The sequence below is a fragment of the Mesoplodon mirus genome (genome assembly GCF_964341445.2).
Source record: "Mesoplodon mirus genome assembly, chromosome: 2".
NCBI lineage: Eukaryota > Metazoa > Chordata > Mammalia > Artiodactyla > Ziphiidae > Mesoplodon > Mesoplodon mirus.
In genome coordinates this window covers 112345230-112368235 of record NC_138977.1, presented here as the reverse complement: position 1 = coordinate 112368235, position 23006 = coordinate 112345230, and the positions used below count along the sequence as shown (strand labels likewise).

Here is a 23006-nt window from a genome sequence, read left to right as displayed (position 1 = left end):
GCCTGCCCTTCTCTTGTTCACAGTTGAAGAAAGCGAGGTCCAGAGGAGGCCACCACTCCCCAGAGGCTGCACAGCCCCACGAAACTGGACACCTGCGACGGCCCGTCCCAGGCTCTCCTCATTCACCCGCCGGGATTGGCCGCATCATTTGTGGGGCCCAGCGTGGAATGAAGATGTGGGCCCCTTGTTCTAGAATTTTGAAGGATTTCAGGACAGTGACAACAGAGCCTTAAACCAAAAACGGGGCCCTGTGGTCTCCCCAGGCTACACCCCCTTGAGGCCAGCCCTGCACCCACGTCCTCATTCCCCACCTCGGAGCATGTGTTTTTCCATCTAAAAGTGTTTGTGACAGGAGGAACATTAAGGCAGCCATGCCCTGAGCAGGGACCACCTGGGAGGCATTTTAAGTGCATTTAAGTCTGTTTCTGCTCACAAGCATTGCCCAGCCCACAAATCCCTTTAGGCAGCAACATACTGAGCCCCACACAGATCCCGTAGGGCCTGGCTCTGTGAGATGAAAGCGGGCAAGGCCCATTCTCTCCTGCACATGTGGTCTGTATGGTGGGGACTGGACCAGCTTAGAGGTAGGGGCTCCTGGGAGCTCGGGCCCCTCCTACCTCCCAGACCCCGGACCACTGAAAGTGCATGCACTCCAGGGGGCCCTGGAGGAGGAGCCCCGTTCTGGATCTGTTCCTCCCTACCTGGCAGGTGGGGCAGGCCTCTCCCCCCGCCACAGAAGACCCATGTGTAAGGACCCCCCGCTGGTGGCTCCAAGGGCAGCTGGTTCTTGCACAGCTGACCGGGGACGGGTTGGGGGGCGTGGTGTGTGTGTGTGTGTGTGTGTGTGTGTGTGTGTGTGTGTCCCCAAAGGATGAGCCGGCAGAAGCTGTGTTCCTCTCCTGTAGGCTCAGTCATCGCACAGCATACTCTCGCTGGTACTCTGGGGGCCAGAACGCAGACCTCACCTCTCCACGGAGGGGTCTGGCAGACCACGGAGAGCTGGTGGCCTAGCAGGCTGGCAGACACAGGCTGCCCTTGGCGGTATGCTGTCCTGTGGACCAACATCCACCCTGGGCTCCCCACCGGCAGAGTTGCCTGCAGCTCTGTGAGACGGGACCCGCTGGCAGCATCCCAGATCACTAGCAGTCGGTGCGCGCCTTTCTGCCAGGGTGAGGAGGACGCCGGCGGCCCTGGCCCTGGCTGAGCCCCCTTCCCACCCAGCGTGGTGTCATGAGCCTGGGCTGCCACCAGGCCACCACCCTGTCAACCACTGGGAATTACAGTCTCTCATCCTCTTTGTGGCCAGGAATGCAAGCTTCCCAAGTGAAGGTGTGTCCTCGGGGACCGCCTTCCACTGCAGGCTGGTGTTGCTGACTTGCGGTCACCACGCAGGGCTCAGTGGGGCAGCGGGCATGGTGGCGGCAGGGCCCGGCCCGCTGTGAAGTGGGGTTGAGCAGGCCAGAGAGGGGTGTGCTGCTGGAGAGACTGCCGTCTGAATCCCAGTTCTCTGGCTGGCTGTGTGTGTGCCCTTGAGCGGGCAGACAGCTTTCTTTTGTTCCCACCTCAGTGTCTGTTTGCAAAGCAGTGGTCCCGTTTGCACCCCTGTCTGGGATTGCGAAGAAAATAGAGGGTCGGTGTGTCGGGGGTGGGGCTTGGCCTTGGGCTTTGTCGGTCCAGCCGGCTGCGTTCACTGCACACCACACCGCCACGAGGCGGCGGGCCAGGTCCTCTGGAGAAGGCGGCGGTAGAGGGACGGGAGACCTTTCCTTCTCGTGTCCACGGGGCAGTGAGCAGCAACGTCCTTCCCCCTGCCCGGCCACCCCCCACCCCAGAGCTCCCACTAGACCCTCTGACTCGCAGCCTTCGTGGACTGTTGGTTGGAGGGAAAGGAAGCCTGGTTGCTGCTTGTGATTCAGGCCCTTGTCTTGGGGCAGCAGAGCTGTGCCTGGCTCTGATCCCCCTTCTGAGCCTTCCTTCCCAGACTCGGCCTTCCCGGGCAGGGTGCTGCCATAGGCTGGGAGCCCATCTGATTTCTGTGAGGAGCACAGACCCGGGGTTACTCTGCCAGGCGGCGCGGTGGGGCTCCGGCACGCTCCTAGCGGGGGACGAGCCCCAGCAGGGACCGCTCTGCGGCTGTCCCTCCCCTCCCGTTGGGTGACTGTCCTCTCCTGTTGGGTGAGGAGACACCACAGGAAGTACTCCTGCCTTTGTCTCAAGAGCAGTGATGAAGATGTTAAAAAAAAATCAATATGTAAGTCATAAATTGGAAGAAGATATTTTGAAATGAAGAAAAAAGGAAAAAAAGAGCAGTGGTGAGCAGTGTTGTAGGATCCTCTTTGGGGCCCCAAACTATGAGCTGCTCCCGGGAAGCTCGAGCCTGTGGAGTGAATCCTAGCTGTGTGGGAGGACTTGTCAGCCGTGGCCCATCACTCGGCCCAGCTGGCAAAAGGCCTGCTCCAAGCCGGTGCCATTGGCTGCCCTTTAACAGGAGCAGGGAAGAGTCCAGTCTTGTGGCTGTTTGGGGCTGACACAGCCCTCTGAGCTGCCTGCCTGTCTGTCAGCATCAGCTACTAAATCCCAAAGAAATCAGCCCTGAGTGCATCTGCGGGGCAGCCTGTGTCTTCTTGGGCCAATAGGGAGGGTGTGGGGACAGGAGGGTGGCATTCAGCCACGTGTGGGCAGCTCCTGCCGGTGGTCTCTGCCAACAAGACCCCAGAGTGGGGGAAGCAGTGTCTCAGCTCTCCCTCCCCAGAGTTCCCCAGCGTGACTTCTTTCTGCGGCTCCTTGAGCGACCTCCCCCTTGGATGGCAGGCAGTGTGATGCTCTGGGGTGGGTCCTCCCCCAAGAGACTGCAGGGCAGGAAGGCCACCGCACAGAGCCTCTCTCAAGGCACAGGGCTGGGTCCTGGAGATCCTAGCCTGCCCTTCCCTGTACCGCACCTGCAGAGGCCCGGTAACTCTGGGTCCCACTGCAGGGACAGCGCTCCTACGGAGCAGATTTCTGAAGGTCTAGTAGGTCCGCGCTAGGCGTGCAGCCCCCTTCCCTCCATCTCTGTCTTTAGTGTGGGGTGTGCAGGGCCAGGCCTTTGGCTCTAGCCAGAGCATTGCTCTCTTTCCCCCCCTTCCTCTCCCCCTTTCACCTGATCCCCTTTCTCTTTCCGCTCCTTCCCTCTCTCTCCCTCTGTTTCTCTCCTGCTCTCTCCCTCTCACCCTTGCTCTGTGGTCCAGGCCTGTCTGGCAGGGCAGCACCCACACTGGGCACTGGGCTGGCAGGACCGAATGCACACTTCCCTCCAAGTTGGCATTCCCAGCCTGGCTGCCTTTGAGGTCATCCTTGGGAAACCTTCCACAGTGCAAGCAGCCTTCTAGTTTTCTTACTGTTTTACCACTTTGGGATCCAAAAGGTCTTGCCTGTTCTCTTCACCTGACTTCACCTGGCACTTGATTGTTTCCCACACCCAAGGGAGTCCTCAAGGGCCCAGGCAGACCCAGGGTTCCTCTGCTTGTGCGGACTGGACCGGCCACTCACCCCCACGGCTGCAAGGGAAGCGGGATGTAGGTGGAAACAAACTGATTGAAAGGAGAAAACGGTTACACAAAAGTACAGTGTTTCTCATGTTTGCTTTGTGCATTGGTACTTTTTTGTGCTTCATAGAGTAGGTTTTTAAGCATTTGCAGGTTTTTAAAGCATTGCTTGCCCATTTATCCACCTTTTTAAAAATTCTTAATATTTTTTAAAACTTCTTGTGATGAAAAATGCTGAACATATACAAAGTCAGCAGAGTTAGTAGGATGAGGGCTCCTGTGGGCTCACCCAGCTCAGCCATGGTCAGCATCTGCCTTCCTTGTGGCATTTACAGCTCTACCCACAGTCCCTTGGCGATCAATTTCGGCAGAATCTACATAGGTTGAAGTGCATAAATCTTGGCTGTACACTGTTAACCAGTGGATGTGCCTGTGTGAGCCACGCCCGTATCGGGATACAAAGCCTTTATGTTCCCCAGAACATGCCTCCTGCCCTTCCTGGTCTGTTGCCTCCCCTGCCACCAACAGGTAGCCAGTCTGATATCTGTCGCTTAAAATCAGTCTGGAACCGTGCCATGTGATTCTCTCATGCTGCTCCTTCTACTTGGCAGGATGTCTGTGAGATCCGTCCAGACTGTCATGTGTATCAGTGGCCCTGATGGACCACCGTTTGCTTATCTGTTCACCTGCTGGAGCACATCTGGACTCTTTCCAGTTCTTGGCTCTGTGAATAACCCCAGCATTTGTGAATAAGTCATTTGATGGACATACATTTTCATTTCTCTTGGATGAGTGGAGTGGAATTTCTGGGTCATATGGTAGGAGTGTGATTGACTTTAGCTAAAGATTTATTAGTGCTCTGTTCATCTTCGGTGACTCCTGCCTGCCCTGCTTGTCTGGCAGCGTCTTGTACACTTGAAAACTCTGGCTCCAGGTGATTTGCTCAGAAGCCTGGGTGAACTCCCAGCTGAGTGGTTCACCTGCTTATTAAACTTGGGTAATCGAGAACGATTTTGCAACGGTTTTAAAGCTGCCTCACTTCCTCCTTTTTCTGTTTTAAAGTGGTGTACTTTCAGCTAGTGTTTTTTATTTAATGTTTAGTTAGTTAGTTAGTTTGTTTGTTACTTATTTAGTTGCACTGGGTCTTAGTTGCAGCTTCCAGGCTCCTTATTTGTGGCTCGCAGTTCTCCTTAGTTGCGGCTCACCAGCTCCTTAGTTGTAGCAGGTGGGCTCCTTAGTTGTGGGATGCGAACTCTTAGTTGCAGCATGCATGTGGGATCTAGTTCCCTGACCAAGGAGCAAACCCAGGCCCCCTGCTTTGGGAGCACAGAGTCTTAACCACTGCGCCACCAGGGAGGTCCCTCGGCTAGTGTTTAGCTCTATAGATAATTGTGTGTTAATGTACTTAGGACTACAGATGAGAAAGACCTACTAAGATCAGAATTTCAAATTAGTGAAATTTTCTTTTCTGGTCCACAAAGAATCTATTATTAAAATGTAAAATGGGGGATGATGGGATGAGTTGGGAGATTGGGATTGACATATACACACTTTGCATACTATGTATAAAATAGATAACTAATGAGAACCTATGCTATAGCTCAGGGAACTCTACTCAGTGCTCTGTGGTGACCTAAATGGGAAGGAAATTCAAAAAGGAGGGGATATATGTATACATATAGCTCATTCACTTTGCTGTACAGCAGCAACTAATGCAACATTGTAAAGCAACTATACTCCAATTTTTAAAAATGTGAAATAAAGCCACTGGGGAACACTGGTCTGCCTAGGAGGCCTGCTCTGGGTTCCGTCATCACCCCTCCCTCCCTCCCTCCCTCATGTGCTTCCCTGCTTCCTGCAGCCCCACTGGGACTCTACTTCTCAAGGGATGCTTACTGGGAGAGGCTGTACGTGGACCAGCCAGCTGGCATGCCCCTGCTCTACGTCCACGCCCTGCAAGACCTCCCCGAGGAGGTGCCCAGCTTCCGCCTGGGCCAGCACCTCTACGGCGCCTACCGCACACGGCTGCACGAGAACAACTGGGTCCGTATCCAGGAGGACACGGGGCTTCTCTACCTTAACCGGAGCCTGGACCACAGCTCCTGGGAGAAGCTCAGCATCCGCAGTAAGGGAGCAGCCCTGACCCCTACGCACCTCATTGCCCCCACCCCCCACCCTCGCCTTAGCCTCACACAGCACACATCACACCGAGGGTGGCTTCCCCTGTGGCTCCTGCTGTGTGAGAGTGGAGAGAGTGAGATGAGGCTGGCCTGCCTCTGTGCGCAGCCAGTGAGGGAGCCAGGGTGAGCTTGGGGACCACTGATGACCCTTAGGCCTTCGGAGGCTGTTTGGATTTTGGAGAACCCACGTGAAGGATTTGGGTGCTCTGTCCATGCAGGAGCCAGATGCCTTTTCCAGTTGGGTTAACAAGGATTTGGGGTTGTGAGAGAGGAGTTAAGAGGAGAAAAATCCCAAGATCTCGCTTTAGCAAATGGTCTGCAACCTGCTGGAGAAACAGCAGTTCCCACGGAAAGGGTGGCTCGCAGTTCTCCTTAGTTGCGGCTCACCGGCTCCTTAGTTGTAGCAGGCGGGCTCCTTAGTTGTGGGATGCAAACTCTTAGTTGCAGCATGCATGTGGGATCTAGCTCCCTGACCAGGGAGCAAACCCAGGCCCCCTGCTTTGGGAGCACAGAGCCTTAACCACTGCGACTGCACCACCAGGGAAGTCAGCAGCAAGCTGCCCTTGACACCTGGCAGGGACTTGGGCCTGGTGCCAGAGATGGAAGTGGAGCAGGGAGGAAGGCCTGACCAACTCCTCAGAGCAGAGGTCTCAGCTGGAGTGTAGGCCACGTGGGACCCTGAGACTTGTGGAGAGCAGGGGTCGTGGAGCAGAGTTGTGCCTCATGGCACCAAATGGTGATCACACACCCAGTAGTGCCCCCCTCTGAGCCCCTCCACCGTAGACATGGCCTCCCTGGACCCTCACGCCAGCCCTGAGCCCCCGTGTGCGCTGAGAGACAGGCGGCATGCCTGGGAACACGGAGTGGGTGGCACCGCCCAGCAGGGGCAGAGTGGCCGCACCCATCTGCCAAGTGAAGCCAGGGTCCCCAAGTAAAGCTGCCCCCCGTCAGGGCACCCCAGGCGGCTCCTGGAGGAGGTAGCACCTGACATAGGTCTTGGCTCCGCACACACTTAGTTGCCGCCGTCTGCATCTCGAGCCCCCAGTGGGGAACTTGAAGAACCAGGACCACTGGGGTGGAGGCCAAAGTGGAATCTGCTGAGGATCTGAGTTTTGTAGGAGGCCTGTTCTGTTCGTGATTGGAGAGTGACCTCGGGTACCTGTCGGGTCCAGTCAGGAGAGAAATCAGTAATTTGAACAGGGAAAGTTTGTATAGAGAATTATTAACCACAGCAGGAGATTGGAGCAATGGAGGACAGGCTAGTAAGAAGCACAGAGAACGAATGAATGCGGGAGGAGCAGATGTGAGGGGCAGCCACTTCCCCAGGGCTGAGATAGAGGGCCCGGGAAGAGCCCCCGACCCCAGCTGAGGTCCAGACCAGTTGGAGGGGGAGTTGCTGTGGTGCCTCCATGCTGGAACTTGCCAGAAATACCCTGTCTAGGTGCTGGGGAAGTCTGTGTCTCCGAAGACAGTGAAACTGCCTGGGGGGCTGGGGTGGGGACATGGATTCCCTGGCAGTCCAGTGCTTAGGGCTCTGTGCTTTCACTCCCGAGGGCCCAGGTTCAACCCCTGGTCGAGGAACTGAGATCCCGGAGGCGGTGTAGCCAGAGATAGAAAAATAGAATAGAATAGACTAGAATAGAATAAATGAAAGTGTTTTTAAAAATCAAAAAAAGAAAAAAGAACTGCCTTGGGGAAAGGGGCAGGGCAAGAGCGCTCCCTGGGGAAGCTCTCCACTTGGTGTTAGACCCGGGGCTCAGGGCACCTCCCTGAGGAAGGGTATTTGAGCTGAGACCTAAAAAACAAGAGAGGTGGGCCGGTGAGGCAACCCCCAGGAGGTGGCGGCTGGGCCAGAAAGCCCAGAGGAGCCCTGTGTGGACCCTGGTGAGGACTGGGCTTTGCCCCAGCCCCGAGCTCCTGCCCCCTCCCTGTTCCGTTCCCCACTGCTGGGCAGGTGTGGCTGACACCCCGGCGGGCCTGATGACTTCTCTCTCTGCAGACGGTGGCTTCCCGCTGCTCACCATCTACCTCCAGGTCTTCCTATCGCCCACGTCCCTTCGTGAGGGCGAGTGCCAGTGGCCGGGCTGTGCCCGAGTGTACTTCTCCATCATCAACGCCTCCTTCCCGGCTTGCGGTGCCCTCAAACCCCGGGACCTCTGCTTCCCCGAGACGGGCCTGTCCTTCCGCATTAGGGAGAACAAGCCTCCCGGCACCTTCCACCAATTCCGCCTGCTGCCTGTGCAGTTCCTCTGCCCCAACGTCAGCGCGGCCTACAGGCTTCTGGGAGGTGAGTGCCCGCCGCGTGGAGCCTTCCTCGGTGCCCGCTGAGTGCCAAGCACGGCGCTGCGGTCCCTCTACACAGGCCGTCGAGTTTACTCTGCACCACCCCATCATCCGTTCATTCAGAAGTCCACGAGTATCTCATGTACGCCTGCCATGGGCCAGGCACTGTTCTGGGGACGAAGGATGAGAGAGTGAACACATCAGGCCAAAATCCCACCTGCCTGGAGTTTCCATCCCGTGGGAGATGGAGACCACACACGTGCTAAGGAAATTGGGTGGCCTCTGAAGGGACTAGGTGGGACGTAAAGCTGAGATAGTGTGGAGTGGTGGAGACCACTGTCTCAAATCAGATTGCTGGGAAAAGGGGACACTGGAGCAAAGGGGGGGTGCCAGGCAAGCAGAGTGAGCCCCTTTAAGAGCACCAAGGTGGGAGCCCCATGTAGCTGGAGTGCAGTGAACCGCAGGGCAGGATGGAGGCTGCTGAGGGCAGAGCAGTTCCAAGTAGGCGGCAGGCTTCCTGCCGAGGGACTGGGGAGCTATGGAAGGTGTTTGAGAGAGGGGGTCATTGACAGGACATACCTTACCTTTAAGAGCTTAGTCTGGCTGCTGTGTTAGAAATGATTGGGGGTGGGTGGTTTAGGGGGAAGCAGAGAAACAAACTAGGAGGCAGGAGAAATCCTTGAGAGAGGAGGAGGTCTGGGGTGAGGGTGGAAACCTTTGGGCAACAAGAAGGATCCTGCAGGATATCCTGGTGAGTTGGATGCGGGGTGTTGAAAGAAAGAAGGGACCAAGCATGGTTCCAGGATTCCGCCTGAGCAGCTGCAAGGACAGTGGACCCTGCCACAAGATGGTCCTGCCACAAGATTGCCCTGGGGAGGCCAAGAGCACGGATGTGGGGAGGGGAAGGGAATTGGATCCCAGTGGAGATGAGAGAAGGCAGCTGAGGTGCCATTAAACCATTTAAAGGCAAGGAACTGGGACTCAAAAGGGACACTTACAAGCTGGACTTATTAGTAAGTAGAACCTGGATTCACACCAGGTTGATGGCATACACACGGTAATAATGTTGAAGAAAATCTCAGTAGCGTAAGGAAAGCAGTCACTCACACTCTCCCAGCATCTTTTCATTTATCCTGCAGCAGGGATAGAAGTCTTTGTGCAGAATTGCCGGCAAAGTGTATGATTTAGCGTGCTGCCTTTTTTGCCAAAAAAAGGTTTTTTTGTAACCGTAAACAACAGAGGGACATGTTTGCATGATAAGCATTTCCCACATGTGTAATTCACATGTAATGTGTGGCTCTGATGTGATTTCCCACTGAGTGGAGTTGACAGCCCTCCCGTGCTTGGCTGTGGGGTGGTCAGTGTTGACCTTCAAGCCTTCAGCCTTTCCCCTTTTTTGGGTCATTTCTGGAGGATGAATTCCAGGACAGGCTTGGCTTGAAGAGTGTATTGTTGTTACCGGTCCTCCCTCACTGGGTTGTGGAAAGACACGTGAGTCACTGAACATACAGCAGTGTCTGGCAGGGAACAGACACTTTTGCCTTCATCATCTCCTCTTCTGGTGAGGAAACTGAGGCACAGAGAGACAGAACCACCAGCCTTGGGCCACACAGCCAGAAGGTGTATAGGACAGCGATTCAAACCAGGCAGTCAGAAATACTTGTGTGTTAATATAAAATCACACCAAATGTCCACCATGTTTGTTTCCAAGTGGTGGAATAGCTTTATTTCTCACATTCTCTAAAATAAGCACATACCACTTCCATAATTAAAAAAAAAAATTCCTAAATCTTTTTTTTTCAGAAACCAGCAAATGCTGGGAGCTGAATCTCTGGGCTGAGCTGGTGCCAGCCCTCCCCACAGCAGAGGCAAGGTGTGTGAAGGGTTATGCCTAGCCCTCCCAGGTGATCAGGATGAAGACCTGATGTAGGCCTCCTGGTCCCTCTGTTCCCCATCAGCACCAGTGCAGGCTGCAGCCACAGTGAAGCTCAGGGCACAGTCTTCACTGCAAACTGTGCTTGGAGCACCGTGCCCCACTGTGGAGCCGAGGAGGGGCCAGGGCCCGGGGCCAGCATGCACCCCGGCTCCATCCACAGGGCCCCCGCCCGTGCCATGGAAGGCAGCTCACCCTTTCCCCAGCCTGGGGTTCAGCCCGGGGTTCAGCCCGGGGTTCCTGGTCTGCTTGGTGCGCAGGTGAGAGTCTGCCCTTCCGCTGCGCTGTGGACAGCCTGGAGGTGAGCACGCGCTGGGCCCTGGACCGCGAGAAGCGGGAGAAGTATGAGCTGGTGGCTTTGTGCACGGTGCGCGTCGGCGCGCGAGAGGAGGAGGTGATGGTGCCCTTCCCCGTGACCGTTTACGACGAAGACGACTCTGCGCCCAGCTTCCTCGGGGGCGTCGACACCGCCAGCGCCGTGGTGGAGTTCAAGCGGAAGGAGGTGCCTGTCCGTTTGTCTGGTGCTTGTCTGGTGTCTCTCTGTTCCGTGTCTGGATTCCTCCATCTGCCATTTATTCCTCGGTCTGTTCAGCGGTTCGTCTAGCCATGCAGACATGTGGCTGACCATCCATCTAACTATTCGTCTTTCATTTGTCCATCAGTCTGTGTGTCGGGGTTTTCTGTCGGTGTCCAGGACAGCTGAGGAGGAGAGAGGAGGCCAGCCCCACCGGCACCCAGCTGACCACTGCCTTGGGAGGCCGGGGGACCTGAGTGCCCAGTCTGTGTCTGACGCCGTGGGTGGGGCCCCAGGGCTCACATCGGCAGGGATTTCCCTGCGCCCAATCCCAGCCCCACCCTTTTCTGGTCCACGCAGGTGGAGCGTGACTGCCACCTGCTGGGCCTCGGACTGTCCTGCAGCTGGCAGGCCGCAGGAGCAATGGAAGGGTGGGAGCGTAGTATGTTGTCACTGCCTGCTTCTCTGGGCACCCCAAGAGCAGGTTTGGCGGATGAGCCGGTGAGAGGAAAGCACATGACACAGGGGAATGTCTCATGAGCCTGGCAGGACCCCCTGGTGGTGACACTGGGGAGCCTGGTTAGCAGTGAGAGCAGAGATGCCCTGTGACTTTGCTCAGAACCTTCCTCGTGACTCTCTCCAGCCTGGTGTACAGAAGAGACTTGGAGGAGAGCATTCTGGTGGATACCTGGGCTTGGATCCCAGGTCTGCCATCTGTCACTCTATGACACTGAGCTAACTCCTCCGCCTTGTGGGGCCTGGTTTCCTCAGAGAAGAGTAGGAGTGCTTGCTGTGCTCTATGGGGACCTAGATGAGGTCTTCAGCAGAGCACCAGGGCATGTGCTCTCATCCATCCTTATGGGGCATCTGTAGATGCCTGTCACACCTGCTGCACAGGTGAGCTGCAGTGGCCCAGGAAGGGTGACCAGGACAAGCTGACTAGGGGCCCCAGGGAACTTGAACCCAGGTCAGTCTGTCCCTAGAGCCAGCTCTGACTGCACACACCTGGTCCACTCGTGGGGCACGTGCCTTTCCACGGTCTCTGGCTTTAAGGGCCCTAACTGGCACCCCCTGTTCTCTGCAGGGCACTGTTGTGGCCACACTACGTGTCTTCGATGCAGATGTGGTGCCGGCATCCGGGGAGCTCCTGAGACGGTACACAAGCACGCTGCTCTCCGGGGATGCCTGGGCCCTCCAGACCTTCCGACTAGAGCACTCGCCCAACGAGACCTTGGCCCAGGCCAACGGCAGCTCTGTGCGGGCAACCGTGCATGACTACAGTAAGAGAGGCCACATGTGGCCTGGCTGGGCCCCCTGGGGAACTGGCGGCCCACTCTCCTTGGATGGGGCAGCACCCAGCACACACAGACGCCTGTCCTGGCCCTCTGAGCACCAGGCAGCTGCCCCTTCCACTCCTCCTCCCAGCCTTTGTCTCTGCTGGGCTTGCCTGGTCCACCTTGGTGGGTGTTTGCAGGCTGTCCTCTCCATGAACTGTCCTGAGGCTGACCCTGGCAGGACACCCCGTGCTGGCCACGCCAGGACTCACTGCAACACGTATGTCATCACCGAGGCCTCCCTCTGGCCCCTGGCACCTGCTTTGCCACCTCCCAGGTGCCCAAGTGCCCAGGGGTTATTGACCCCTCCCCCCACCAGCAAGTCTCTACTCACAAGGGGCTGATGTATCCATACAATAGCAGCTCAGTGTCTTAGAGTCAGAGGATTCCCCGATGATTGTCCTGTCTGGCTCCTGGAATGCGCCCACCCTCAGGGCTGAGCTCCAGGGGCCCGCAGTGCTCACCTGCAGAACGGGGCATACTCATCCTCAAGCTTCCCTGCCTCCCTCCCCTGCCCTCCTGCCCGTGTTTTCTAGGATCACCTTTCAAATACCCCACCTTTCAAATACCCCACTTGCACTTGGGTCCTTGTTTGGGGGTCTGCTTCTGGGGAACCCAGGATCACTGGTGTCTTTACCCCTTTCTGGCTGGCCTGATCCTATTTGTTTCTCATCCTCCCCTCCCCCACCAGGTCTCTGAAGCCTTCTGTCCTGTGTGAGGGAAAACGTCATCCTTGCCCCTGCATACTCACTCTGGTGCCATGTGCACCAGAGCCCCCCCTCCCCCTTTCTGTCTCCACTAAACTAAAACCTTAGCCTTGGCACACGGCAGGTGCTCAGAAGCGTGGAAGCTCCCGGGTGCTGGAGGCCTGTGGAATCCAAGGGTCCACAGGAGGCTGCTGCTGTTGAGAGTTCTCAGGGACTAGCACAGTCTTCCCAGGGCCTAGGTGGTGGTGGTTCTTTACCTTGTGTGGCCTACCCCGCACTCACATCACACACACACACACACACACACACACACACACACATCCCCAAGGTTACCTCCAAGCTGAGAAGGGTCTTCTGGGCTCCCAGCTCAGCACAGCAACTCACTACTCTTAAATAGTAGTTCTACCTTAATGCGTCCCGCCAGGTCTGTTATCTGTGTCCGTGTGGGAGGAGGTGCCTGTTTCCACATGTGTGCGGGGAGGTGGCGTGCAGCGGCGTGGGACAGTGGTCCCAACCCGCAGGGCCCCCGCCCATCATCACCGTGTGCCGTCCACACAGACACACCCCCTCCCCCACCCCCCGCAGGGCTGGTTCTCAACCGGAGCCTCCCCATCTCCGAGAGCCGGGCCATGCAGCTGGCCGTGCTGGTCAACGACTCGGACTTCCAGGGCCCGGGGGAGGGCGTCGTCCTCCTCCACTTCAACGTGACCGTGCTGCCTGTCAGCCTGCGCCTGCCCAGCACCTACTCCTTTGCTGCGAGCAGGCGGGCCCGCCGCTTCGCCCAGGTGAGCCCCCAGCCTGCTGCCTGCCTGGGGAGGGGTGTGGAGGGGCAGGAGACCCCCAGGGTGGGGTGCTCCGTTGAGCAGATTTCAAGCAGGGCTGGGGGGTGGGTGACACCCCCTCCCTGAGCTAAGTAGTACACGGAGTGGCCCCAGGGAGCTGCAGGCACGGGGCCAGGAAGGCTGGGGCCATGGAAGACTGGGACGGTCATGAGCAGGGCTCGTGGGCTTTGTGGGCCCCTCTTCTTTGCCGTCTCCTTCCTTGGCATCTTTAAAACATTTTGTACTCATGAAAGAGCAGCGCCAGGTAAATCTATGCATGCAGACTTGGGAAGACGTTCCTGGTGAATTAAGTGAAAAAGTGGTTTGCGTAAGTGTTGGCCTCAGGTGGCTCCCTAGGTTCAAAACGAAGTCCTCATTGCTGGGAATTTGCAAGTGTGCAAATGCAGGCAGCAGTGAACGTTGGCGCCCTCTGCAGGGAAAGATAGGGAGCGCTTCTACTTTCCACTAATCTGCGAGTATGTTTACTAGAGCTTATTTTGCATTTGTCATTGGAAAATAACGATTAGAAGTGGAAAAAAATTAAAGTTATAAGTATTCGTCAAAGGAGATAAGGGATAGACAGGAGTGATCTCTTTTTCTCACATTAGCCAGCGTGTAACATTTTGGTGCAGTTCTTCCGAGAATGTTTCTCTTAAACGCTTTTTAAAGTTCACTTGTGGTTACAGCAAGCATATGACTTAACGTACTGCATTCTCCTAGTGGGGCAGCTGTGGCCACATCCTCTTTAGAACGTCCCGTTTAGGGCCATCTTCTATTTTCCTGTGGTTTTGCCAGTTTCTGTGGTTGGTTCCCTTACCTCTTGGCAGCCACCTGGGGCCAGCAAACGAAGAACCCCACCCTTGGACACATCCAGGCTCCCCAACCTGCCACCCAACCTCGGGCCTTTCCTAGAGGCAGGGGTCAAGGGTGGTGGGAGGTGACAAAGCAGAGGGGCCTGAGGGGTGTCTGCGGGGTTGAGCGGGAGTAGGCATTGCTGGAGGTGGGTCACCTGTGCTCCAGCAGACTCAGGAGGGCACAGGGACCCGGGTCCCAGTCCAGCCTCAGACTCACTGTGGTCTCTCACCGGCTCCCCAGTTTTTATGATTGTAAATTGAGGATGATGACCTTGGGCAATGTTGAGGGTCACTAGAGAGAGTGGAAGTGAGCCCGGTTTGTACAGGGAAGTGCTCGGAGCCCAGCAGGTATTTTTGTTGTGGCGTCAAGCATGGGCTTGGAGGAGCCTGGCCCTGCCCTGGGCCTGAGTCGGGCTGAGCAAGGGCATGGTGCGTGGCTGCAGGCAGGGCCCTATCCCCGCTCCCCCCACCAGGCCCCCAGCCCTCAGCCTTGACTAGTCAGAGCTTCTGATCTCAAGCCACCACAACCCTTACGGTAACTCGAGTGGCTGAGGGGGTAAAAAGGAGAGTTCAACTGACCAGCTCCAGGCCCCAGTGACCACAGCTGCCAGCCTAGCATCCCTGGGAGAAGCACCTCTTCTCTCCCAGGAGTTCCATCCCAAGTCTCAGGAAGGCCCCCTGGGTCCCGTGTGGGACAGACAACGATGCTGCATGAATCGTGGCCTGGGTGTCGTGCTCTAACTAACCAGGCGAGTGACCTGGCTTGGGCGTGGACCTCCCCAGGTGGGAACTGGTGATCCCCAGAGCAAAATTGGCCTGGCCAGAAGAGAGGGAGGTGTGTAGGAGGCATACAGGCTGCCTTTGTGCCTGAATGAGTGAGCAAGTGAGGGATGAGCTGGGCAAGCCGGCAGCACCTCCCTGGAGGGCCAGCCCCAAAACCAAACCCCAGTGCCCCGTGTTCTTTCACCTCCGGCTCTGAGGGGCAGGTATGGATGGTGGTTCCATGGTCTGGACAGGGCAGGACCAGGCAGGCGGATGGTCTGCAGGTTCCGGGGGCATGCAGGGTGGGGATGTGGGGAGCTACCGTCCTGGGCTGAGTAGGAAACTGACCTGGGACTCAGGCTGCCAGGGAGCCCCTCTAGCCACCATCACAGGTGGTCCAGCCACCCAGCTAAGGATTCCCTGTGTCCCATGCCTAGATTGGGAAAGTCTGTGTGGAAAACTGCCAGGAGTTCAGTGGCATCCACGTGCAGTACAAGCTGCAGCTCTCCAGCGCCAACTGCAGCGCCCTGGGGATGGTCACCTCGGCCGAGGACACCACGGGGACCCTGTTCGTGAATGACACGGAGGCCCTGCAGCGGCCCGAGTGTGCCCAACTCCAGTACACGGTAGTGGCCGTCGAACGGCCAACCCGCCAGCAAGCCCAGGCCCCACTGCTCGTCACACTGGAGGGGACATGTGAGTGCCAGGGCTGCGGCGAGGGTCGGGATGGACGGGCGTAGTAGAGCCTCAGGCTTCTCCCACAGAAGGGCCCCGGTCCTGCTCCCCCTCACTACCTGGTGGCTTCCCTGAGCCTGAGCCTTCTTCCCTGTAAGATGAGAAAACGGTGCACGCTGCACAGCCAAGCTGGAAGGATGACGGGGGAAAGTGTGAAACAGTTTAGCCCAGAGTGACAGCATTGTGGACGGTCACTGCTGCCCGTCACCTCTGTCAACGCGTCCTACCTGTGCACTTGCTTTAGGGCTGCCAGATACAATAGAGGACCCAGGTTAAATGTGAATTTCAGGTAAACAACAAGCAATTTTTTTGGTGTAAGTACGTCTACTGCAACTTTTGCAGTGTCTCTTAGAAGACAAACTTCCAAGCGTGTCACCGTGATATTAGGGACATATTTACACAAAGCAGGTGTTCACCGTTATCTGAAGGTCAGGTTTAACTGGGTATCCTGTGTGTCACTGGCCGAGTCTGGCCACCTCACACCCTCCCTCCATACTTATCTCAGCCCAGTAGCTGTCCCCGCTGTGTGACTGCGGTACCACCCCTTCCTCAGCAGCCCCCCCACTGCCCTGCATCCCGGTGCTTAGTTACTACCTCCCCTCTGGGCTCAACCCGTGGCGACAGCTCAGCCAATGCTGCCCTCACCCGTGGGTGCTGGCGGCTGGACACAGGGCCCAGGCTGGCCCCCTGTGACTTGCTTTCTGCCACCCCCAGATGTGGCAGAGGAGCCAGGCTGCCCCCTGTCCTGCGCGGTCAGCAAGAGGCGGCCCGAGTGTGAGGAATGCGGCGGTCTGGGCTCTCTGACGGGCAGGTGCGAGTGGAGACAGGGAGACGGCAAAGGTAGGCCCCGTGCAGAGCCGGGTGTTCGGGAGGGTGATGATGGCTGAGTGGAAAGGGCGTCTGTGTGGGCCCTGCCAGCCTCTGCGATGCCCTCCACCCCTGCCCACTCTGAGTCTCTCCCCCAGCGCCTTGTCCCCTGCTGTGACTCCTGATGCCAGGAGAGAGTGGACATGAGTGCAGGGTGGCATGAGGACATTGGGGCTGTTTATCACCGTGGGATCACAGGTGCCTGAGGCTGGACTCGCTCTGGGCTTGAGAGGGTCTGGGCCAAAGTTGGGATGTGCTGCTTTTTATTTTATTCTAAATTTCTGTACATATATTTGTCCCTAAACTAGATGTGAATTGGCATCTGTGTCTCCATTTCTCCACCCATATACACATAAATTACATGTACATTTGTGAATATATTCACCCAATGCTTTTATTTTTTTTAACTTTTTATTTTATATTAGAGCATAGTCGATTAACAATGTTGTGTTAGTTTCAGGTGCACAGCATAGTGAGTCAGTTATACACATACACGTATCTATTCTTTTCCAAATTCTTTTCCCGATTAGGTTGTATGTAATATTGAGCAGAGTTCCCTGTGCTCTACAGTAGGTCCTTGTTGGTTATCCATTTAAAATACAGCAGATTGTACACGTCAATCCCAAACTCCCTAACTATCCCTCCCCCTAGCCTTCCCCCATTCACCGACTGCTTTTATTTTTTTTTTATTTCTTATAAATTTATTTTATTTTATTTATTTATTTTTGGCTGCATTGGGTCTTCGTTGCTGCTCACGGGCTTTTCTCTAGTTGTGGCGAGCAGGGGCTACTCTTCGTTGTGGTATGCAGGCTTCTCAATGCAGTGGCTTCTCTTGTTGCAGAGCACGGGCTCTAGGTGCACAGGCATCAGTAGTTGTGGCACGTGGGCTCAGTAGTTGTGGCTCGTGGGCTCTAGAGCGCAGGCTCAGTAGTTATGGCACACGGGCTTAGTTGTTCTGCGGTATGTGGGATCTTCCCGGACCAGGGCTCGAACCCATGTCCCCTGCACTGGCAGGCGGATTCTTAACCACTGCGCCACCAGGGAAGCCCTCACCCACTGCTTTTAGACACATAGTTCACAGACCCTTTTCAAAGATTCAAAAGGTGGATGAGTATAAGGTAGGTATTACTATGCAACCAAAAGGTGGATGAGTATAAGGTAGGTTACACTGTGCACATCATTCATAGTTGGCTTTAGTTCATAAAAACACAAACCTTAAAAAAAATTCAAAATATCCAAAACGATCTTCAGAGAAGCTCTACCTGGGAGATCCCAGCCCAGGGAGCGTGGCCCCAAGCAGGAGGGGCCTGCACAGCCTTGGGCTTAGCCTACTGCTGGCTCCAAGCCTCGCCCACCGGTGTGAGGGTCCCGCTCATGGTACAGCCTAGAGAGGGTCCCAGCCTTGTCTGGTCTCTTCTGGCCTCCTTGATGTGAGCCCGGGCACAGCCCTGGGACTGCCCAGCTCCTCCAGCCCTCACTGCCTGGGCTGCCCTGTACACCCCGGACCCCCAAGCTCTCCCCAGGGATGGGCTCCACGTGTGGTTTTTCTTGGCTCAGGCCTCGCTTTGCTTCTCCTTGTTGGGGGCGGTGCAGGCTTGGCCTGGGAGGCCCTGGGGTGTGGCCCTCCCGGCTCTGGGAGTCTGACCAGGACGGGTGCTCCCTCATGGTAGTAACTGCCTGCTGTGTGCCATAGGGATCACCAGGAACTTCTCCACCTGCTCCCCCAGCATCAAGACCTGCCCCGACGGCCACTGTGACGCCGTGGAAAGCAGAGACGCCAACATCTGCCCCCAGGACTGCCTCCGTAAGCACCGAGCCTGCGCGTGTACCTGAGCAAGGGCAGGGCCTGGCAAGGGGGTGTAGGTAGCAAGCTGAAGGGGCTTGGACTCCCACCTGCACTCAGCCAGGCCAGCCAACTTCCTGGGTTGTGTGTGCTGAGCCTTTTTCTAACATTTCATTTGAACAAAGGGCTCTCCTCCCCCCAAGACTAGCGCCTGCTGGCCTGACCCACCCTCTCCAGTGTTGCCCTGGCCGGCTCACGGGCGTGCAGCGCCCTGTCCCCCGTTCCGCTGGCTCCAGGCTGCCCCTGCTGCCCGGGCTCTGCTTCTGAAAAGTAACCGTGTGTGGACCTCAGCAAGGGCCCTGGGCAGCCTGTGGGTTCCTCCTCTCGCCCGCTGTGGCCAGGGGACTGGTTTGGGAGCCTGTCGTGCTGGGACTCCTGCCTGGGTGACACAGACTTCTGAGCTCACTGCACTCCCTGGGCCTGAGAGTGGTGACATCAGGTGGGGAGGGGCCTCTCACGCTCCTGTCTGGGTGGTCTGGCTGGTCAGGTCCCCCCGAGGCTGAGTGGGCTGCTGAGTGAGTTGTGTCCATCATCAGGGGGCGGCAGCATCATTGGTGGGCACGAGCCTGGGGAGCGCCGGGGGATTAAAGCCGGCTTCGGTATCTGCAACTGCTTCCCGGAGGAGAAGAAGTGCTTCTGCGAGCCGGAAGACAGCCAAGGTGAGCTGGCTGGGGCCACGCGGGCAGGAATCCCCACACCTCCCTGAGCCCCAAGGAGCCAGGGAGGAAATTGCGGGAAGGCGCGGAAACCCAGGAGACGTTTTTCCTTCCCTCCGGGTCTTGGTTCCCCCATCTGTGCAGACAGGGAGCTGGGTCAGGGCCTCTAAGACTGCCTTCTGGCCTGAAGTTTGGTGTTGTTTTGGGGGTTTTTTTGGTGTGCCATGCAGCTTGCAGGATCTTAGTTCCCCAGCCAGGGATTTTTTTTTTTTTTTCACATCTTTATTGGAGTATAATTGCTTTACAATGGTGTGTTAATTTCTGCTTTATAACAAAGTGAATCAGCTATACATATACACATATCCCCATATCCTCTCCCTCTTGCGTCTCCCTTCTACCCTCCCTATCCCACCCCTCTAGGTGGTCACAAAGCACCGAGCTGATCTCCCTGTGCTATGCGGCTGCTTCCCACTAGCTATCTGTTTTACATTTGGTAGTGTATATATGTCCATGCCACTCTCTCACTTCTTCCCAGCTTACCCTTCCCCCTCCCCACGTCCTCAAATCCATTCTCTACGTCTATGTCTTTATTCCTCTCCTGCTCCTAGGTTCTTCAGAACCTTTTTTATTTTGTTTTTTTAGATTCCATGTATATGTGTTAGCATACGGTATTTGTTTATCTCTTTCTGACTTACTTCACTCTGCATGACAGACTCCAGGTCCGTCCACCTCACTACAAGTAACTCAATTTCGTTTCTTTTTATGTCTGAGTAATATTCCATTGTATATATGTGCCACATCGTCTTTATCTATTCATCTGTCGATGGACACTTAGGTTGCTTCCATTTCCAGCCAGGGATTATTGAACCCGTGCCCTTGGCAGTGAAAGCACAGATCCCTAACCACTGAATCACCAGGGAACTCCCTGGCCCGAAGTTCTGTGGTAAGGATTGGGCTGGAAAATTATTTCTTTCACCAGGTAACTCAGTGTCTGCTCAGACTGTCCCTGTGCAGGGCCTTTGCTGGGCCCATGGCATTGGCCAAATGGGTCCCCATCCTCCTAGCCAGAGCCTCTAGGTGCTTCTTCTGGGACAGCAGGTGCCCCACTGAGCACATGTGGATGTGCTGAGCCCAGGGATGCTTTTCTGGTATTTGGGTTGTTATTGCACAGCCCTAGGTCCTGGGCCACTTTTCTTTCCTCCCTCCTTTATACTGACTATAAAGAAAATACAAAAGACATCAAGAACACAGGGGAAGAGCTGCACTTCCCCACCAGCGCCCCTGGGCCTCTGGCTTCAGTGCAGCATTCTAGGGTGGGTGGATGCAGGTGTGCGTGACGTCCGTTGTGTGACCTTAGGCAGGCTGCTTATAAACTCTCATTCCTTCTGGAAAAGGGTGGTAACAGTCTCCAATAGCAAAAATGTACAGAACAGTTCCTGCTGTGGGCCGCTTCTCTTGGAGGGTTGGCAACTACTCTCGGACCTTCACACCAGCAGTGCTCTCCAGGGTGCTCGAAGCTGGTCACAGCAGACACTTCCCGGCTGTCCTGGGCATGGCGGGCTGGAGAGCTGCTCTGTACCAGCTCCTGAGGGTATTCGGGGTCCCCCTCCCGGGGTGTCATCTCTCACGGCCCACCCCCGCTGCCTGCAGACCCGCTGTGTGATGAGCTTTGCCGCACAGTGATCGCGGCAGCCGTGCTCTTCTCCTTCATCGTGTCCGTGCTGCTGTCCACCTTCTGCATCCACCGCTACCACAAGAACGCCCACAAGCCGCCCATCGCCTCAGCTGAGATGACCTTCCGCCGGCCTGCCCAGGCCTTTCCGGTCAGCTACTCCTCATCTGGTGCCCGCCGGCCCTCGCTGGACTCCGTGGAGAACCAGGTCTCTGTGGACGCCTTCAAGATCCCGGTGAGGTTCCCCTCGTGGCCTCGGGGCTGGAGAGGCAGCCCCCCCCGGGGGGAGGGGGCCTGCAGGTGGCGCCAGCCTCTGGTCTCGGGCAGCTGGGAGGGGAGGAGGGGACGAGTCACCTGGGGCTAATGCGTTCTCACCCACCGGGAGGACACCCTGAGCATTCCAGCAGCCCCCTGCCTTCACTGAGCGGCCTTCCAGGGAGGGGCGGAGAGCATGGAGCAGGGTGGGGAATGATGGGTGCTGATTTACATGGACTGAGATCTGGGCCATTAGGATACGGGGAGGGTGGGCCGTGCTGATGCTGACCGGGAGGTATCCTGCAGATGCCCCAAGCGCTGGGAGGAGGAAGGCTTGGGGGAGGCGCTGAGGAGGACCGTGGATTTTATTCTCAGAGGGTGGGCCCCCTGGGGGTGGGGCCCGTGTTCTGCCTTCATTTCCGCAGGCCGCTCTCTTAGGAGTCTGTGGGGTGGGAGCCCCGTGATGAGGCACTGTCCCCATCCCGGCGAGAGAGGCTGGCAGGCGGGGGCTTGGTCAGGGCGGCAGCAGCAGAGAGGGGAGTCTGTCTCTGGCCCCGAGGGAGGGGGCACTGAGGGGCCTCTAGGGCACCTGCAGAGGAGCCAGGCCCGGGCCTGTGGCTGGCCAGCCGATGAAGAGTGCCATCCAGAGCCAGCAGGCTTCCCGAGCCCCTCCTGCATGGCAGGGCCTGGGCCTGCGGTCAGCGTGTGTGCATCAGACACCACCCCGACCTGGCCAGGCCACTCCTCTGTCTGCCGTGCCCTTCAGCGTGCTTGCTGGGAGTGCCCAAGTTGCTGGCAGCCTGGTGCTGGGAGGGGCTGAGGGAGGTGGCCAGAGCCGAGGCTGAGTAAGGAGCGTTGCACCGTGTGCAGGAAGCTCGGCACCCGGGGGCCACAGTCCGCAGCCCAAGGTAGGAGGTAGCCAGGGTTCATAGGAGGTGCCACCCAAGGGGTGCTGGCCCCTCAGTGAGGGTCTGGGCCATGAGGGCTATTCCCCGACGTGGTGGCCACAGAGGCCTCCCTCCTGACTTCCCTAGTTCCCATCGCTCCACAGCCGGGGTTTTCCAGCCCCAGCAGCATCTCAGCCTCCACAGCAGGCGCGTGGGACGAGCCGTTTGATTCCTTTAAATGCCCTGGCGGTTTGGGGCTGAGGTGCACGGTGAGAGTGGTGCTCGTAGGTGCGTGCGCAGGGGGTACTCTTCTGCAAAAACCACCCTCGGCCCACGTTGCCTCCAGCCCAGAGCCCAGAGCAACTCAGAGCCGGGCCCAAGGTCTGGGGGCCCCGCTGACCAGCTCCGAGGTCTTCGATGCACTATGCAATCTTTTGGCCTTTGTTTTGTCTTATGTAAAGTGGGGGGAATGGTTTTTAACATTTTTAAGGGGATCAAATCAGTGATACCCACCTTAGCGCAGTCTCTGTGAGCAGTAAACTGTTATCCAGTGCAGTGTGGACACCAGGGCGGTGGTGACCGTGTTGTCAACATTGACCCTGACTATGGGTTCTTGGGGAACCTGAGATACCAAGACGCCCGGGAACTGGCTGGAAGGCGCCCCTGGCCATGGTGCTGAGAGGAGGCTGCCTTGCTCCCAGATGTCAGAACACAAGCTCTGTTCACTGGGGGGCATTGCGTCCCCAGTAGTGTCATCTCCGTGTGTTAGGCGAGCCTGGCAGGGCACAGTGTAAACAGCACCTGAAGCCACACCCACTCGCCACCCAATTGCAGCGAGGCTTGGGGTAAAGGATGCCCAGTGCTGGCGCAGGAAGGCAGGTTCCAGACTGGATTCAGCATCCTCAGAATTCAAGTACATGAGCCAGGCTGGGGGTCTGGGAAGCTGCCCCGGTGTGGTCTTGAGTGGGCATGGTATGTGGATGGGACTTCGGTGGGAAGGCAGGGGGTGCAGGTTCAGGGTAATGACTGGGCCTAGAGCAGGAGCAGGCTCTTCCACGTGTTGGGGTGGAGGCTCCCAAGGAGCATAGTGGCACCTTTCCAGGGGCTGCCACACAAGGAGAGTGTCCTTGACACTCCCACCAGTAGCCAGGGGTCCTGGGCTGGTGGGCAACTTGGGCC

At 57.0% G+C, this 23006-nt stretch overlaps 1 protein-coding gene across 16 annotated transcripts in view; it reads left to right on the top strand.

The window, feature by feature from the left end:
• RET (ret proto-oncogene) overlaps nucleotides 1-23006 on the top strand; it is a gene marked incomplete at both ends in the record, with an annotated part of 59086 nt that overhangs the window by 24170 nt on the left and 11910 nt on the right. For 2 of the 16 annotated variants that reach the window (XM_082636285.1, XM_082636284.1), the window contains 7 exons: nucleotides 5386-5649; nucleotides 13061-13260; nucleotides 15350-15608; nucleotides 16362-16487; nucleotides 18208-18318; nucleotides 18894-19016; nucleotides 20664-20920. In XM_082636285.1, coding sequence (XP_082492411.1) covers nucleotides 5386-5649; nucleotides 13061-13260; nucleotides 15350-15608; nucleotides 16362-16487; nucleotides 18208-18318; nucleotides 18894-19016; nucleotides 20664-20920 — 1340 coding nt within the window. Of the gene's footprint in view, nucleotides 1-5385; nucleotides 5650-7703; nucleotides 7992-10180; nucleotides 10423-11518; nucleotides 11715-13060; nucleotides 13261-15349; nucleotides 15609-16361; nucleotides 16488-18207; nucleotides 18338-18893; nucleotides 19017-20663; nucleotides 20921-23006 lie in introns of all 16 variants that reach the window. The other 14 variants (XM_082636278.1, XM_082636277.1, XM_082636280.1 and 11 more) reach the window with 13 other exon arrangements.